General features: G+C 36.0%; 1 protein-coding gene across 2 annotated transcripts in view; it reads left to right on the forward strand.

Annotated features, from left to right (window-relative positions):
• The window catches only part of LOC107749006 (potassium/sodium hyperpolarization-activated cyclic nucleotide-gated channel 1-like), a 114,462-nt gene extending 99,489 nt beyond the window's left edge, over positions 1-14,973 (forward strand). The window contains exons 7-9 of one of the 2 annotated variants that reach the window (XM_016564046.1): positions 653-817; positions 7,409-7,445; positions 10,480-10,747. In XM_016564046.1, the coding sequence (XP_016419532.1) occupies positions 653-817; positions 7,409-7,445; positions 10,480-10,666 (389 nt within the window). In that variant the 3' untranslated portion in view covers positions 10,667-10,747. Of the gene's footprint in view, positions 1-652; positions 818-7,408; positions 7,446-10,479 lie in introns of both variants that reach the window. The other variant, XM_016564045.1, reaches the window with a different exon arrangement.
• Positions 14,974-17,578: the final 2,605 nt, after the last annotated feature.

The following is a 17,578-nucleotide window of genomic DNA, read 5'->3' on the forward strand; positions in this document are numbered from 1 at the left end:
ACAAATAAAGCAAATATATTACTAAAATACAAACAAAAAGAATCAATCAATTGAACAAATACATTTTTAAAATATTATTATTATTATTATTGTTATTATTATTATTATAAATAATATAAATAATTATAAATAAAATGTTATTGTTATTATACAAATAAAGTAATTATATTTATATTACAAAAATACAAACAAAAAAGAAACAATCAATTGAGCAAATAAATTATTATTATTATTATTATTATTATTATTGCTTACTCTATGGCTGCTACCTTGGCCAGGTCTCTCTTGAAAAAGAGATTTGAAATCTCAATGAGACTTCCTGGTTAAATAAAGGTAAAAAAAAAAAACAATCCAAAAGAAACAGCTTTAATTCCTTCTCACATGACTTGCATCAGAGCTTCGACACAGGTAAATGCTAAATTCAGTTAGCACATGACCTGCAAATAAAGTGTGTTCCAAAACCAACCAGTAAGAGTGATCTTATTCATTTTTGATATTCACAGAATAACATATTAAACCAGATACGTCATGTGAATTCACACCCTCATGCTATGTTTATATGCTAATCTGATGCTCAACCGGCCTCCTTCTCCAACGAGTGACCTCCATTATATAAAACATGTAATATCTTCAATTCATCTGTTTCCCACAGAGATCTGCCTGTTGACGAAAGGTCGTCGTACAGCTAGCGTCCGCGCTGACACCTACTGCCGACTTTTCTCACTGTCCGTGGACCATTTCAACGAAGTCTTGGAGGAATATCCCATGATGCGCCGCGCTTTCGAAACCGTGGCTATCGACCGTTTGGACCGCATCGGTAAGACCAGAAACCCAACCCTCGCCTTCTCTTCTAGTCTAATGCCTGAACCTCGTGAGTGTTTGTTGCGCGTTTGTGTCCTGTCCTTCATCGCACCTCAATCATCTACCATTGTGTTGCATGACGTGTCTATTATATGCTACCTTATTTTCTCTCTTTTTTTCTTTCTCCAAATGTTTCGTATGGATTATAGCCATTATAAATCGCTAGATTTTAATTGGTCTGTCGGTAAGTGACAGTGCATGTAGCCGTCCTGCCCGGGGCTGGTCGCCCTGCTGGTTTTGGTTCAATGTCATCCCCAAATGGACGCATGGAGGGTGGACGGAGGCATGGATTATAGCCATTATAAATCGCTAGAACTAACTGTAAATGCTAGCGTTAAGTAATTGGTCTGTCGGTAAGTGACAGTGCATGTAGCCGTCCTGCCCGGGGCTGGTCGCCCTGCTGGTTTTGGTTCAATGTCATCCCCAAATGGACGCATGGAGGGTGGACGGAGGCAAACCCTCACCAGCATGAGCCTCCGTTCCACTCCCCCACCTCGCACACCTGGGTATGAGCACCACCCCGTCCTCCCTTGACCCCTAACCGCAGCAGTGCCCTTTGAGCTGGTGCACTAAAGGGCAAGGGCTGAAATAATTACCTATCAATTAGAACCAGTTCTTCACATGTTAGTATAGTCCCTGCTCGTTTAAAGTGCTTAATTTATTATATTTATTTACTTTTTTGTCTTAAAACAAATAAATAAATTTTAAAACATTATAACAGGCTTTTCAATTCAGTTTAATTCAATGCTAACACTTGTGTATAATTTTATAAGGATCCATTTTTAACATTAGTTAGTAGATTGGGAACCATGATCTAACATTGAACAGTACAGCATTTATTACAGTACAAACAATTTTCGCTCTTTGTACGGTTTGTAAATTTCACAATTATTTTACAAAGAAACACACTGAACTAAACATGACATTTTGAAGTAGAAAGACTGAAAATGGATTTTAAAAACATACTCCAATAACCAATATTTTATTTATTTCGCGTCAAAAAAATTGTTTTTACCGTGTATGAATTTATATAAATCTAATTTGAACCCTACATGTTAGCAATGGCATGTTTATGAATTAACATTAATAAATGTTTGAAAAAAAAGTTCATGATACCCAATGTATTAACTAATGTTAATGAATTGAGCCTTATTGTAAAGTGTTAACCCCTTTATTTGAACAACTCTGTTCACAAAACATATTGTTCCAAAGCAGCATTTAAAGTTTATTTTCCAAATGTGTTATTTTTTGGAGTTTATTTGTGCAGAATTTGCATGAGTCGCCTCAACATTCATTAAATGACAGCATTAACATCTGAAATATCACATTTAAATTTAAGAAACACCTTAAACACCCTCCTCATTTTTCACTACAATACATTTGCTCCTTTACTGAATGTTCTTCTCCATAAAAGCATGTCCTAAAATTAGCATTATTTTTGTACTATGCTTTAAAAAAAAAAGTCTTATTTTAAAACCAGTCGGCTTGATGTACTTTTTAACATTTCCCCACTAAACACAAATCCATTATCACTCACACCACTCTTCATAGAAATACTGAAAAGAAGGATTTCTCTTTCAACCAGTTTCAAAGGAACAATGGAAAATAAAAAAGGGATTTTATTCAAGCTGTCTTAAGACACATCAGGTTCTGTAATGCTGCACATTTTAGTCTTTGTCTCATTGTTGAGATACAGGCCACCGTCCATCATGGATTTGAATTGTGTGGAATTCAAATGTGAGCTAATGCATTCTGAACATTCATAGAACATCGGTTTGATGTTCTGCCCCATTCAATGGGTTCGGTCTATGACCTTGTCACCACTTTTTTGTGCTATTCAATTGAATTCTCTGTCACTACGGTTTACAGTAGGTCTAGAGCATGAGCCTTGTTACTCTTCACCCAACATTTCCATGAATCTTTTATTCAATAGGAATATTTAACTAGTTTGTGACAGACCAGATTTGAAGTGAAGCACAAGTGGTCACATCCAAGCATAGCTTCACAATATGTATTTCTTTTAAAAAGGGGTTGATATGATTATATGATACAAAGTATAAACTGTGTCTTGTTTCTTTGTGCACCTTTTGATTTCACAGTTCATAAGATAAAACCAGAAGATAATTTAAGATGTGACCTGAAAACGCAAAGTAAATGTTTCTCCTTTAAGCATATGAATCGGTTATGACGTATACTAATATAGCATGAAGCCCTGCATAATTTCACAACGTGATTGCATGAAACATGCTAGAAATATAAAAGAATATCCCTTTTTAAGTTCCATTATACAGTCATTGGGATCGAATAAAAAATTAGCACCTGCTTGCCTGCATCCAAAAAAAAATTTAGATATAGGTTCTAATGTTATCTTTTAACCTTTTTTCTTGGTTCTTTTTATTTTTGTGTTTATTTGCTAAATTCTGGCATGTCGCTATTGACTTGCCTTGCACTAAAAGTTGGATTGGATTGGTTTGGATCAATATGCCCACACTATTGTGACATGCACGTCACAACTAATCAATAACAGATAAGAATTGACGTGATCAGGCCAAATCAAATCAAATTCAATTCGATTAAATGAAACCCTAAGACGACAGTATGCATTACGCTGTCCGAATTCAAAACTAGGATTCTATCTGCACCCATCTCTGTTTGTGGCATTGACGTTAACACCCTTTAAACGCCAGTCACAACGCGAGACGACCGGTGTAAACAAAGCCAAGACGTGCATTTGTCCTTTCATGTGGAGAACGGGCTTGTACTAGATTGCCACTGCAAGTTGTCAGCACTTACAAAACAAAACTTTTGATTTGACATTAGTCCAACTAAAACAAGGGGTCTTGTCTCATACAAGGGAAAAATACGGACCGTGACATGATTGGTGCTCCATGTACTGTTTTTTGGACTGCAAATGCTTGTCTCGTTCTAAGCAAACGAATTTGACAAAAAAAGAAAACTAAAGTTACCATGCATTAACCAGAATGACATGTTGTACAATTGATGTATCTATCTTTATTTAAAAATTATTTGACCAGGAGCCCCTCTTGAGATGAGCTCATCTCGTTTTCAAGAGTGTCCTGGCCGACCAGTAGGCAGCAGGTAAATTCCTCATGACGATCCAGATTTTCCCCCCCTCACGTCTGAAACGATCCACAGGCTTAAGGCAGCCAGCATGCGTTCAGTGCACCCAGTGGACCTCAAAACCAAGGTTAAATCAAACTAATAAAACGCCATTGTAAGTAAAAACAAGGTTGCATGCTATTGTTAAAGTCAAGGCAAGTAATTTTTGTCATGTTTGGGCATTTATCCTATGTAACTGTCTTTACAATAATCAATGCATGCATACTATTTGATCAGTTCTAGAAATTCCAAAAGATGTGCTTCACTTAAGGTTTTTTCTGCTTGTTGTGATGATGTTGCTAAACACACACAAAATGCTTCATTCTGTTTTCATTCTTATTTGTCTGTATCTTTAATAATGGTGGGGAAGATACTTTAAAATGAGCTTGGTAAGCCTATTTATAGTACAGTAGTCAACATTTGAAGTGGATCCAAACTAGGGCTGCACGATAAATCGAAATGGAATCGAGATCGCGATTCGACAGAAGCGTTCTTGTTTTAGGACAAATTTGATTAACTTTTTTAATCCACTTCAAATGTTAACTACTGTAGTTACAGTCAAGCTACTTTAAATGTTTAGCTATACATAAAGATAAGACACTTACCCCTGGTTTCAAAGACAATGCTTAAGCCTAGTCCCAGACTAAAATGTAAGTCTGAGCTGTTTCAACTGAAAGAGACTTGCACTGATTGCTCTTAAAATATGTCAGTGCCCTTGTTTTGTCTCAAGATGCACACCTGTAATGTTTTTTTCTAAGTCATGTTTATAAAAATTACTTAAATGTCCTAATTGAACTATGGCCTAATCTTGGCTTAGTCTAAGCGCTGTCTGTGAAACCAGGCCTTAGAGGGGTAATATATTAATACATTATTAAATATATACGATTTTATTAGCAATGTCAGAGACTCTATAATCAGAGAAAAACATTTTTTTTAATGAATATCATTTAAATGAACTTTTCTTTATATAAAGAAGGTAACCTAAAATGCTTACTGTATGAAAAAAAAATTATAGAAGAGCAGCCCACAAAAAAGTGACTTAAAAAACAGATAAAAACAGCTAAACTAGTGTTACACTACTGATAAGTGTAATAAAATTAGTAATGTTGCCGCTCTATTTTAGCTACCTAGCTTTTAAACACAGATTTCCCACACCTTTAGACAATGAATTTCCATGACTTTGTCATTTGCGATAAAGATAAGGTATTTGTATTACTCTTTTGCGCTCACAAAGAGCCAGTTAAACATTTTAACGCTGGCCTGGAAATTAAAATTTTAAAATTCTCAGATATTTCCAGGTTGACTGTGTATTTACACTTTACATCCCTACCTCTCAAACTAAACTCAAACTAGTTTACACAGTTTTACATGTTAGCAACAGAAGCTAAAATAAACAGTAGGCAGCTTTCTCTTTCTCTTGGCCTATTTATAGCCGTGGTCCAAACATAATGGCGGCCACCTGGCAAGGTGTTTGAGCTCAATGGTGTGCCGCATTCACGGCTCACTGTGTTCCACTCATTAATTAGAGAATGGGAGGCAGACTCCAGGTTATTAGGCATCTTTAGTGACACAGATACAAAGAAATGAAGCCCAGTATCCCCATTCAGCCCCAGAAGAATGCAGCAGAGGTTTAATGTGTCTTAGCGGAGGCCGTCAAGCTTAGAGGTGAAATAGAATGTTCCGTTCTGCTGAATGTCTAAGAGCATTCGGTGGAGATGTGTGTTTCTACAAGCCCCATGTAATAGGTTTTGTTCTGAAAGAGACTGTGGGTTACTGTGAAATCAATGCTAAAGCAATGTTCAGAATGTCTTTTTTTATAGGTCTTCTTGCTCACAATCAAATGTTGTGGCAGTCTCAAATGATATTTTTGCCAAAACTCCCCACAGGAGAAAAAAAAAAAAAAACGACTCAATTATTTCTTCGAAGACAGAAAATTGAGAGTTTTACTTAAAACTGAGCACTGGTCCCAATGGTGTCTCAAACTTTGGTTAGATTAGCCAAAATACCCAAGTCTGCCATTAAGTTGTTATAATATGAAATTTAATTTCTCATCAAATTCTTCCAAAACTTTTGATTAGTACTCCTAGCAATTGTCTTTTTTACTTCTAAGGAATTTTAAGAGAAACATCTGAGACATATACTTGAAAAATGTTATTTTCATATGTATTATTTGTGCATAATGCTTACATTTTTATTCAGTTAGATGAACTGAATGTACAATATAACATTGAGACATACAATTTGGATACTGACAGTAAAAACATAGGACATTTAAGCTTGCACAGCTTTAGAAATATAATAGCGTACATTTTGCAATTTTATAGAAATGTTATGATTATTACGGAGCCCCGCACATGGCATGCAGGAAAAAAATAGTAGGCTAAATCGTGTGCACGGTTTATTTCGTTCCCTCGATTTATAAATTGTGCGCACGATTTACTAATTCGTTCCCTCGATTTGCTAAATCGTGCACACAATTTATAAATAGAGAGAACGAATTAGTAAATTGTGCGCACGATTTAGCAAATTGAGGGAACGAAATAGTAATCCTGTGCACGTTTTAGTACATCGAGGGAACGAATTAGTAAATCGTGCGCACTAATTATTTATTTTTTCTTGCATGTCATGTGCGGGGCTCCATAGATTATATCCAAATGCGTTCACCTAATTTGACATTGTTTTTTATTAAATTAGAAATTAAATTCATTGTTTTCTATATCATATGTTTTATATAGAGAATATTGAATTAATATGTTGATAGTTTATAGTGAATGAATTATTAATTGACAAAAAATATTAATACACTGAATTTTTTCACACTTTTGTATATATTGTATATATAATGCATTAAATATGATAGTTCTGAACATTTATAATTAATGTGATTAATTAACTACAATAAAATCAACATATTCTCTAAGCCTAAAAGGGTTCATAAGAATTTTATGTATAAACATCATCAGAGACCTACAAATGTTTATGTTTTAGAAGCTGATTAGATTACTAATTAGATCACTTGAGTTTGAGATGGCATTCTTTCCATTTAATGCTACTTGGTTTTCATATTTTGTTATGTAATGCAATGACATTCATGCATTTTTAAATGTGACTGAAGTGTCTAAATATGTTTTGGGTTACTGCAAGCCAAATTCTTAGTTTAGTACAACCCGAGATTATGTAATTTCCTGCAGAAATCCCTGTAGATTTGGTTGATTGCAAGACTTGGTCAATAAAACACGACATACAGTATCAACTCAAAGTTCCTGCAAGGGTGTCAGAGAACGTCTACACTTTAAACATATCCAGCAGAACATTTCATCTCTTAGAGGTCATGATAGATCTAGAAGGAGCCTGTCTAGATCCCCTTCTCCACTGGCCTTTTAGAGTCCTGTGAATAACATGTTTTTGATCAACTCCTCATTCACAGAATTCACGATACCTCCAAACCTCTTTTCAGACATCACGTAAGTCTATAGACATACAATGCGTGTTCATTTAGAAGTAGACTGTAGTCTCTTCAGTGTTCATCTGGATTCATTTCACTGTGGCTGCCAATAGATTACACATCGTGGCCTTTGCCTTCTGAGAACGAATACGCAAAGGCCATTTCTCTCAGGGTGGGTTGCAAACATCAGGGGCCATCAGTCACTATTTGTCCCCACACCAAAATGCATCTCAGGTCTGACTGCCTCTCTACAAAACTCACCCAGCCATGTTTACCGCTACCAGACTAGTCGATACGCACCGCGAACAAGGAAATTGTGTATATTTGGATATGCAAGGACACGACAGGCCTGTAAAACCTCAGAGACGTCTCCAGGGAGGTCTTTGTCCTTACTGCGATTATGTACACGATATTCCTGTCCCCCTGAATAACCGTTCCTGTCGATACCAGACTTGTTCATCCTCAAGAGCCCCTTTCTTTCTTCAGTCACATATGATATCTCTCATTTTCTGCCTCAGCTAATAACAAATGACATAGTGCTGAAACTCTGCGTAATTGGTTATTGATCGCTTCCCCCCATGGGAACAGCCTTAAATAAAATATACGTATTACAGTAAGTTATTAGGAGACAGTGTTTAAATTCCTTCATCCTGACAGTTACTGTCCTGCGCTACCACATTATGCTCTTAATAGCAGATCATATTGTTCGTATTTTCATTTAAGTCATCATCCATCTGGTGCTGATGGCTTATGTCCACATACTTTTGGCTATGTAGTATATGTTTTGACAAGAAAAGCATTATTTTCGTATCACATTAAATCTTCTGTGCCTGTCCACTTTGAAGCCATCTTGGTTTGTAAAGTTTTTTCCCATTTATTTTTATATAGGGATTTTAAAAAATATCAATAAAGACTTAAGAAATTCTCCAAAATGACATTATTTATAAAAATAACAGCATTACAAAAAAAAAAACATACTCAAATAATAACATTTCTAATCGGTGAATAAACACAATCCCATGACTGGAGCATTGCCAATAATATTGCAATAATAATAATAAAATAAAAACAATAATTCAACATTTGCCATCATTTTTTTTTATTGCAAAATACTCAAATTCAGTTGGTATGTATTGAAAACTTTATAAAATGCCAGTGCTGTCACAAAGACAAGTGATTTCTGAAATTAACCACTATTTCAGTGATGCCTGACAGGTAGTCGTGACAATTTACGCATGGTTTTCAAAATAAATAAACAAATAAATAAAGGCTAGTAGCATTAACTCTATGGTATTTTTCATTAAACTTTTGCAAAGTTTGAAGAATAGTATTTATAATGCAACAATGATTCAATGAACACCTGTCATGATGCACTGAAAAACTATTAGCATTTGCCCCCATAAACATCTAAAAATCGGACTAAAATTGCATTCTTTCTCTAATCAGAAAAGTGTGTAATAGTCCTTCCTTAATGATTAAATATATAACAATTCTGCGCTCAACACTGCAGACAGCTTGATTGTAAAAGTTTATATGTCCCAAAGCAGCTGGGTCATGAAACTGTGCCTCCTGCCTGATTCGCTCTTACAGCTACGGCTGAGAGATTGATAGCCTATTGCTTTATGCCTTCAGCTCATAAGAGCCTTACTCAGTCATCTTATGTAACAATAGAGCTATGCTCAGTTATTGTATACAAAAGGGCAGTAATAGTAGAGGTTCATGGAAAAATCGATACATCCCTCATTTATGATAGAAGCAAAACTGTGACTTGAGTAAAAGAAGCAGATCTAAGTCCATTTGGCACACTGGAGTGAAGTTAAATTCATATTTGACAATAATCTCACAGCATTTTTTACAAACATTAGGTGATCAATCAGTTCATTTTCTTTATTGCTGGTTCAAACTTTGACATTTATTTCACAGTAACCCACAAATAGATGACTGTTAACTGCACTGATCAATGATTCTACTTATATGTAGACTATGGAGGACTAGCAGTTCCACAAATAAATAAATAAATAAATAACATAAAAATTAAAAAAGGCATAATCAGTATAAATAAAAATATAAATAACTTTTCAAATTGACAAATAAATAGGTATTTAATTTTTTTGAATGAACGTTTAAAATGTAGCAAAATATAACAAACTATAAATTATATTTCATATTTACATATTTAAAATGATTAGAAAAACTTTTGCAAACTGCTTTGCTTTATTTATTTTCCATTTGCCTTTCTTTTTCCTTCTGCTAAATCAAATTTATTTTCACTGTTACATTTAACTTTGACATTTTTTTTAACTCTTACATTTTTTAACTTTTTTGAGTTTATTTGCCTTTTTAAAAATGATTTTTAAAGTGACACTCCTAGTCCTCCAAGTTTATACACGAAAATATCCTAGAAGAGGCTTATATAGGATCATTAGCTGCTGATTTTTTTCAGAGTAAAGGCCTACTATTACTCAGTGAAGTGCAATAAAAATATGTGTTTGTCCTATTACAGTAGAACTAGATACCCTGCTGGAAAACAAATAGCTTAGACATACCTGATATATCTCGTCTCCTAGCCTGGCCAAGCTTGTCCACAGCTAAGTTTAGCTGGTTGTGGTCTCAAAGCCCCTCTAAAACCAGCAAACAGACCAACCTGACCAGAGTAGGAGACCAGCGAAGTCAAGCAAACCAGATTAGAAAAAAAAGCTTGACGCTTGTTCTTCAGCAGGGTAATGAAACTCTAACCGTATCTATGGTGTGCTCGGAGAATGTGATGTTTTAGACTCAAAATGTGTGTATTTGCTCTAGTGATAGTGAAACAAATGTGCATTGAGATTGAGTGCAAAACCATATGAGGTAAGCACCTCCAGATGTTGAATCCAACATCAGTCCGACTTCAAAACCTCTACTTAGGTGTGACTAGCCTCCCCTTTCTACATTTGTGAAACCTTTGTGCTTCTCCTCTCACTGTTCAACACCCTTTGTTGCCCCATTTGGGCTAGATGTTACCCGCTCAGCCCCGACTAAAAACTGACTATCTTCTGGTTTCACCCCCCAAACAGGGAAGAAGAACTCACTCCTGCTCCAGAAATTCCAGAAGGATCTGAACGCTGGCGTCTTCAACACTCAGGAGAACGAGCTGCTGAAGCAGATCATCCGGCAGGACCGAGAGATGGTGATGATGGTGGATCGGAAGCAATCGGTCACGGGGATGAACTCCACGCCGATGTCTGGAAACTCCATCATTAACTCTCCCGCCCAGCCACCGTTCAGTACAGCAACTGCCATTCTTGGGATCAACCAATTACAGCAGCAGGCCGCCCCACTAAGCTACAGCACCTCCGCCACTATAACCCCGTCAGGCCGCGTGCCACCCTCACAGGGCGTCATGTTTTCGGCGCCGAGCGTTTCTCACGGCAACTTGAGCACCTCTTCCCCGAATCCCCCTACACCCTTGCAGCAGCCGGTGGGGGCCATCATGTCCCCTTGTTCGTTCACCACATCCATTTGCAGTCCCCCGGTGCAAACCCCTATAGCCAGCCGAACATTCCAGTATGGATCGCCGACGGCCTCCCAACTGTCCCTTGTACAGCAATCCTTACCCCAGCAGCCCTCGCCTGCCTCCATTCCGCAACAACTGCAGCAATCGCAAGGGGCGTCCCCTCAGAGGAGCGATGTCCACAAGAGCACGCAGGCACTCCAGTCAGGCAGCCTGAGCAAGGACATACGCCACCTCTCTGCCTCGCAGCCGTCACTGCCCCACGAGACCTCATTGGCTGCCCGGGCACATCCCACATCGGGCGAATCGCTCGCTTCCATTCAGCCACCCATGGGATCTGCGGCAGGCGTCCAGGCCCCGGGCTCCGTTCTGCAAAGCGGTATCCGCACCAATGTTCCACAGAGGGTTGCCCTTTTCCGGCAGATGTCATCGGGCGCAATACCGCCGGTGCGCACGGTGCCCTCTAGTGCCCAGCACAGGGATTCCACGGGCTCCAGGAGAGAGTCGGCAGTCTTAAGTAGTACAGAGACGGAACAAGACAAGATGCGGTTCGCATCGAATTTATGATCCCGTTTTACTTTTTTTCCATGTTCATTTTTTTAAAAGATATTTTGATTGATTTTTACGGAGAGACTAAAAAATGGGGAAAAGACTCGTATTTTTTTTCTCCAACTTCCTCTGAGAAAAAAATAATAACCTCATAGCTATCCTGTACAGAATTTCCTTGTATTATATTTTAGACACACCTCCCCTTCAACTTACATTAAGAATGTATATTATACAAATATATATATGTGCAAATCCAACTAGAATATTTGGCATTGACCATATGGGAAAGAAAAAAAAAACTCTAGTATAAACGCAAGTCTTCCTCTCTAACATATGTGACTATAACGTGTCAGATGATGTTCTTTTCTGTTGATGTTTTCCTTGCAGTTCGGATTTTCGTTATCGTTTTTGGTACTGGAATGCTTTTGAATGTGTTTTCTTTACCGTTTTTGTTCTCAACGAGAAGATGACAAAACAAGTCCAGCATTCAGCATCGTTTGGCATCACTGTGGAAAATGTTTGCGCAAATCAAACCTGGGAAATACTGAAATGTTTAAAAAGCACATCTAAAAACTTTTAGCGGCTGGAAAAAAATAATAATATCAGAAAATGCTCGGAGCATCAGATCAAGGTGCAGTTTCGATCTCTGCAATACTTTGTGTTGTGCAGTAATTGCATTGCGTTTCAAGACAGCATTTGTGCATTACAGGGAATCAATGTATTTTTTTTCTGTTTTTTTAATTTTAATTTATTTCATTTTTACAAAGGATGTGTGGTCAAATCGGATGGTTTTATTTTCTATATCTGATTTTAGAACGAGATGGACATTATGAAATGTCACTTAAAGACTGTACATTTACAATATTTATAAAACTAAAGATTATCACCATTATGCAATAGACTGTGATATAAAGATTACCTATATGTGTGTTGTACATAGTTTTGTAGACCTAGTATTTACAAAAGTAATGTGTGGTGCATTTCTCAAACATGGCAATGTCTTATCTCTGTCAGCCGCCTGGGTAATGCCTATATATGCATATATATATAAATATATATATTCAAATGGTAATATGTGACAACAGACATCAGAAACATTCATTAGAGATAAGAAAACCTTAATGCAAATAGCAGCATTACACTGTAGGTAGTAATAAAGACAATATCTGTATTCAAAAATATCATGCTGGTCAAAGATAAAGGCATATGAGTGATTACAGTGGCATGACACCACTGCGGTGGGGGAGGGGGTTATGCATCTTCATCATCATCATCAGCAGCAGCAGCAAAGCTTAATGCATTTTGCCTATGTTACATCATCATTTTAGTATATTTATTTGATCATTTCCTGGGCTGATGTAACAAGGAAGCCATAGGCTGCCTGCATACATCGATAGATGCTTTGTTTTATAATACTTTCATATTAATAGTGTTTTTTTTCCACATGGATCAGTATTAATGGATGTACACACTACTCCAACTTCATAATATTACATAGACGTAGATGTTCTGGTTATGCATTTTCCATTATTTTTGCATTTAAAGACTGTGAAAAACATTCTAACTTAACATTTATTTATGTATTTATTTACTAATGCTCTGCTAGATTTACAAAACACATCAGCTGAGATATGAAACATAAAAATCCGTAAACCGATGGCACAGCAGACACAACACAATTATGAAAACGGCCAGCAGAACTATTCTGTATGTTTTCAAGAGCAACTACGTGAATCCAACAAAGGATAGATGAAGAAATATAGACGTTCAAAGAAAGAAAAACAGAAGCTGCTTTGCATTAAGGTTTTTATCTTTCCCATACATCGATTCATCCAGTTTGGGGCTTAAGACTTTGAAATAGCATGTCAGTCATCCATGTTGGTGGTAAAACAGATTTTACTAGGGGTAACTAGCAGCACTGACCCCATCTATTTTTAATTTATTCTTTCAATACCGCTACCAAAAGTTGGTAAAATAGCGCAAAAAACTCATCTGACCTGTGCAAAGTCTCCAAGCCCCCTTGCACAATGTTTAAAAGACGACAATACTCCAAAAAAAAAAGACAAAAAAAAAACACTTGTGTCAGTACTGTACCAGTGCAAATCCCATACAGCGACCATAAACGCATGCATTGTCACAAATACTATTTAAAAAACGTTGACGTTTAAATGTATTGTGAGATTATGTTCTTTTGTTCATTGTCTGCCTAGACGTTCTCTGTGCGTATCAGAAACATTGAATTTTCACAAAAAGGACATTCTTAAGTATTTGTGCCTAAACTATAGCCATGTTTCATCCTGTTCATTTTATGAGTGTGACTCGTGTGTGCGCGCACATTCGCGCACACGTGTATGTAAACAAGTGTATACGTGTATGTTCAATGTTTTCTGATGAGAACAAAAAGCAATGGGAATGGCCAAACGTATCGGAGCAAAAAGGACGAGATTTGCTAGTGAGACTAGTGAAAGTATATCTATTCGCAAGCAAATCAGTATCGGTTGGAATCATGATAGATCGTTGGTTAAATGTGTGTGGAACTTAACTTAATAGCCACTGATGTTGTGTGGAATGAAACTGGCCAAAGTGAAACATTTCAAACAAACTTTCATTGTGAATTGCACTTTCTGTTTAAAGAGAGAGAGAAACCTACAGTAGAAGCAGAAACACATACATTAGTGGGTTAACTAAAGGGGTTGCTACATCACCCAGAATCACGTCGTCTGGCCTCTGGCCCGACGGGAGGACCTGTGTGTTCAAATACAACAAAAAGCGCTTAACTCCTGCTATGCCATAGTGTATAGAAACTAGTGTACAGATAGGATGGTCAGCGGTACTCTGGGTATCTGCTTTTTTTGATACTGTACTTGCCTTCAGAGGGGAACGCTTCCCGTGTTAATGTGCTTTTTCCTCTCAGCTTTAAACACTGTTAGAATTCCAGATTGGGAAGGAGAGGCGTTCATACAACAATACACTAAAAAAAGAGAATGCTGTCACTTTCTGAGGAAGCGTTTAAGAAAACCAGCACATATTTCCGTATGTTTGTTTTTTATTTGTTTTTATCATATATGTGTTCATGTGATGGGAAATGAACAATGCAAAAGAAAAAGGAGGAGTGACGTTGAGATAAAGGAGGGAAACCAAAACGGTTGGTTTGCAGCCTCCACGATTCAGGTGAAATCATTCTGTTTGATATGTTCAATGACGTGATGCAAATGATGGAAGATTCTAGAACAGGCCTCAAGCTTTCTTAATCTCAGCTATTTTCTTTTCCATTATGCTTGTTCATGTACACCAATGCTTGGTTTAAAAAATTTAAAAAAGAATAAAAAAAAAAACTGGGGGAAAAATCATTCAATAAATACTGTATAGATGAACAATTAGTTACTTGATCCTGAATAAAGAAAGGTAAATGTATACTTTCTTACACCTATATGCAGACAAACGGTGTTTGTCAAAAACTTCTTTTGATTTTCATAATTTTTTGTTTTATTTAGTTTCTTTGTAAATAATAAACCTTTAAAATATAGAGAAAAAAAAATAAAAGAACTATTGCCATTTACCACCAGGCTTCAGTGTGTTTTTTGTAGCGAGTTGCCATTTTTTAATCTTTGAAATTTGCTTGTTTTATTTATTATTAATTTCACCATCTACAGACATGAATGATAACTCAAATTGCGTGACTTGCAGAGGTGTGCAATTACCGGTACGTTTTGCAGCAAGGGGGGGGGGGGATAAAGTTTCCAGAAAGGAATTTTCCCAGCTACGTCATAAACCATTTTTGATTCCCCAAAGAACCCTTAAAAGAACCGTATTTTCTTGGTGTGAAGTACATTTTGTATAATGGAAAGGTTGCGTAAATGGGAAAGGTTCTACATGATACCATCAATCCCAATAACAACAACAACAACAAAACTTAGTTTTAACCGTGTGCTTCAGAGAGTAACAGTCCACTTTAACAGTGGGATCTTCAACAGTCTTACACTCTAAAAAATGCTGGGTTAAATACAACCCAGTGCTGGGTAAAATAGGGACATGCAGCAAGGGGGGGGGGGATAAAGTTTCCAAAAAGGAATTTTCCCAGCTACGTCATAAACCATTTTTGATTCCCCAAAGAACCCTTAAAAGAACCGTATTTTCTTGGTGTGAAGTACATTTTGTATAATGGAAAGGTTGCGTAAATGGGAAAGGTTCTACATGATACCATCAATCCCAATAACAACAACAACAACAAAACTTAGTTTTAACCGTGTGCTTCAGAGAGTAACAGTCCACTTTAACAGTGGGATCTTCAACAGTCTTACACTCTAAAAAATGCTGGGTTAAATACAACCCAGTGCTGGGTAAAATAGGGACAAACCCAGCAACTGGGCTGTTTTGACCCAGCGGTTGGGTTACTACCCAGAAGGTTGGGTTAAACATTTCTTTCTGTGTACAGAGATAAAAAGAAAGTGTGTGACACAGTGACAGTGGGAAAGTATGAAATATAAATTTGGAGAAAGGAACAGAGAAGGCATGTCAGTGACTCCTGTGGCGAAATGAAAAATGATCTCTTTGGGACAGTCAGGATTTCCATTCATTACCCTCGGATGCAGTTATCAGTCATGAAGTATTCATACATTGAGACAGAACCCTCTCACGGTTGGCTCTGATTAGCAGGACACCTTACATAGTTTGGATTCATAATTCACACTCCACAATAGGGATTATTAGACTACTGTATGCCTAATAAGTCTGAGATAGAATGAACCATTTGCATCTCTTCATATGTAAATCCTCGAGGGTTTCATTAATAACCAAGGTTATTAATCAGGAATTCAAAATACCCTTACCCTCTTTTACCCTTAAATATGAAAACACATTATAAAAATACAATTTTAAGATGTTCGATTATATAAAATATTATATACATATATGATTATGTTTATCTTATTATATACAAGTGAAACAATCATAAACCAATTCAATATTTGTGTGTAATTGTTTTTACTATTTATTCATTCCTGTATTATTTTTAATTCATTATTAATAGCTAATTATTCATTTTTATTATTTTTTATTTTTTTATGATTTTTTATATTTTTTCATTGTTATTTGCATTGTACTTTTTTCTAATAACATAAACAATCATTTTTCTAATGACATAAACAAAGTTAGTGTACTTGGTTTAGCAAGTTGACAATTCTGAAAGATAAGATATAGAAATATAAGAAAGATAAATATAAATATAATTTAATTTTTATTGTGATAATTTCCAATCAAGCTTTAATTTAGTCTAATTTGTTTATTTCAATGTATTTCAGACACATAAAACGTTAATTAATATTAGCCTTCACAAGGTGTATCATATTTTTTCATTGTTATTTGCATTGTATTTTTTTCTAATAACATAAACATAATCATTTTTCTAATGACATAAACAAAGTTAGTGTACTTGGTTTAGCAAGTTGACAATTCTGAAAGATAAGATATAGAAATATAAGAAAGATAAATATAAATATAATTTAATTTTTATTGTGATAATTTCCAATCAAGCTTTAATTTAGTCTAATTTGTTTATTTCAATGTATTTCAGACACATAAAACGTTAATTAATATTAGCCTTCACAAGGTGTATCATTCATATTTAAATTATATTGATGTGTTAAATTATATTGAGTGATGCATTCGATATTTAGGGTTAGGGGTTTGAAGCAATCTACGCACACATTATTAATCAATCACAAACAATCCCTAATTTAAGTAATCAATCCCAATTTACCATGATGATCATTGACAAATGATTTCAAACAAACTCACACATGCAAAGTCAATGTATGTGTATGAATGTGCATTTGACGATATTTCACATCAGATCAAAAGCAACATAACGTGACTTCTACAAAGTATTACCACAGCCAATCCTTACCATAAGCATATTGAATCAGACCAAAAGCAACAAAACTCTACATACTGTACCAAACTGTATCATTTACCAAGATATACTTCCAAATCCAGCAGCTGACAGCAGCCAGAAGTTTTTCTGTAAATTAAATGCACGTATTACTTCAACAGAGGAGATGAAACGCACATTCAGAATTCCCAATTGCTCTTAATGGAATTCATGCAAAGCAAAA

The sequence above is a fragment of the Sinocyclocheilus rhinocerous genome, unplaced genomic scaffold (genome assembly GCF_001515625.1).
Source record: "Sinocyclocheilus rhinocerous isolate Xijiao unplaced genomic scaffold, SAMN03320098_v1.1 scaffold260, whole genome shotgun sequence".
Lineage (NCBI taxonomy): Eukaryota > Metazoa > Chordata > Actinopteri > Cypriniformes > Cyprinidae > Sinocyclocheilus > Sinocyclocheilus rhinocerous.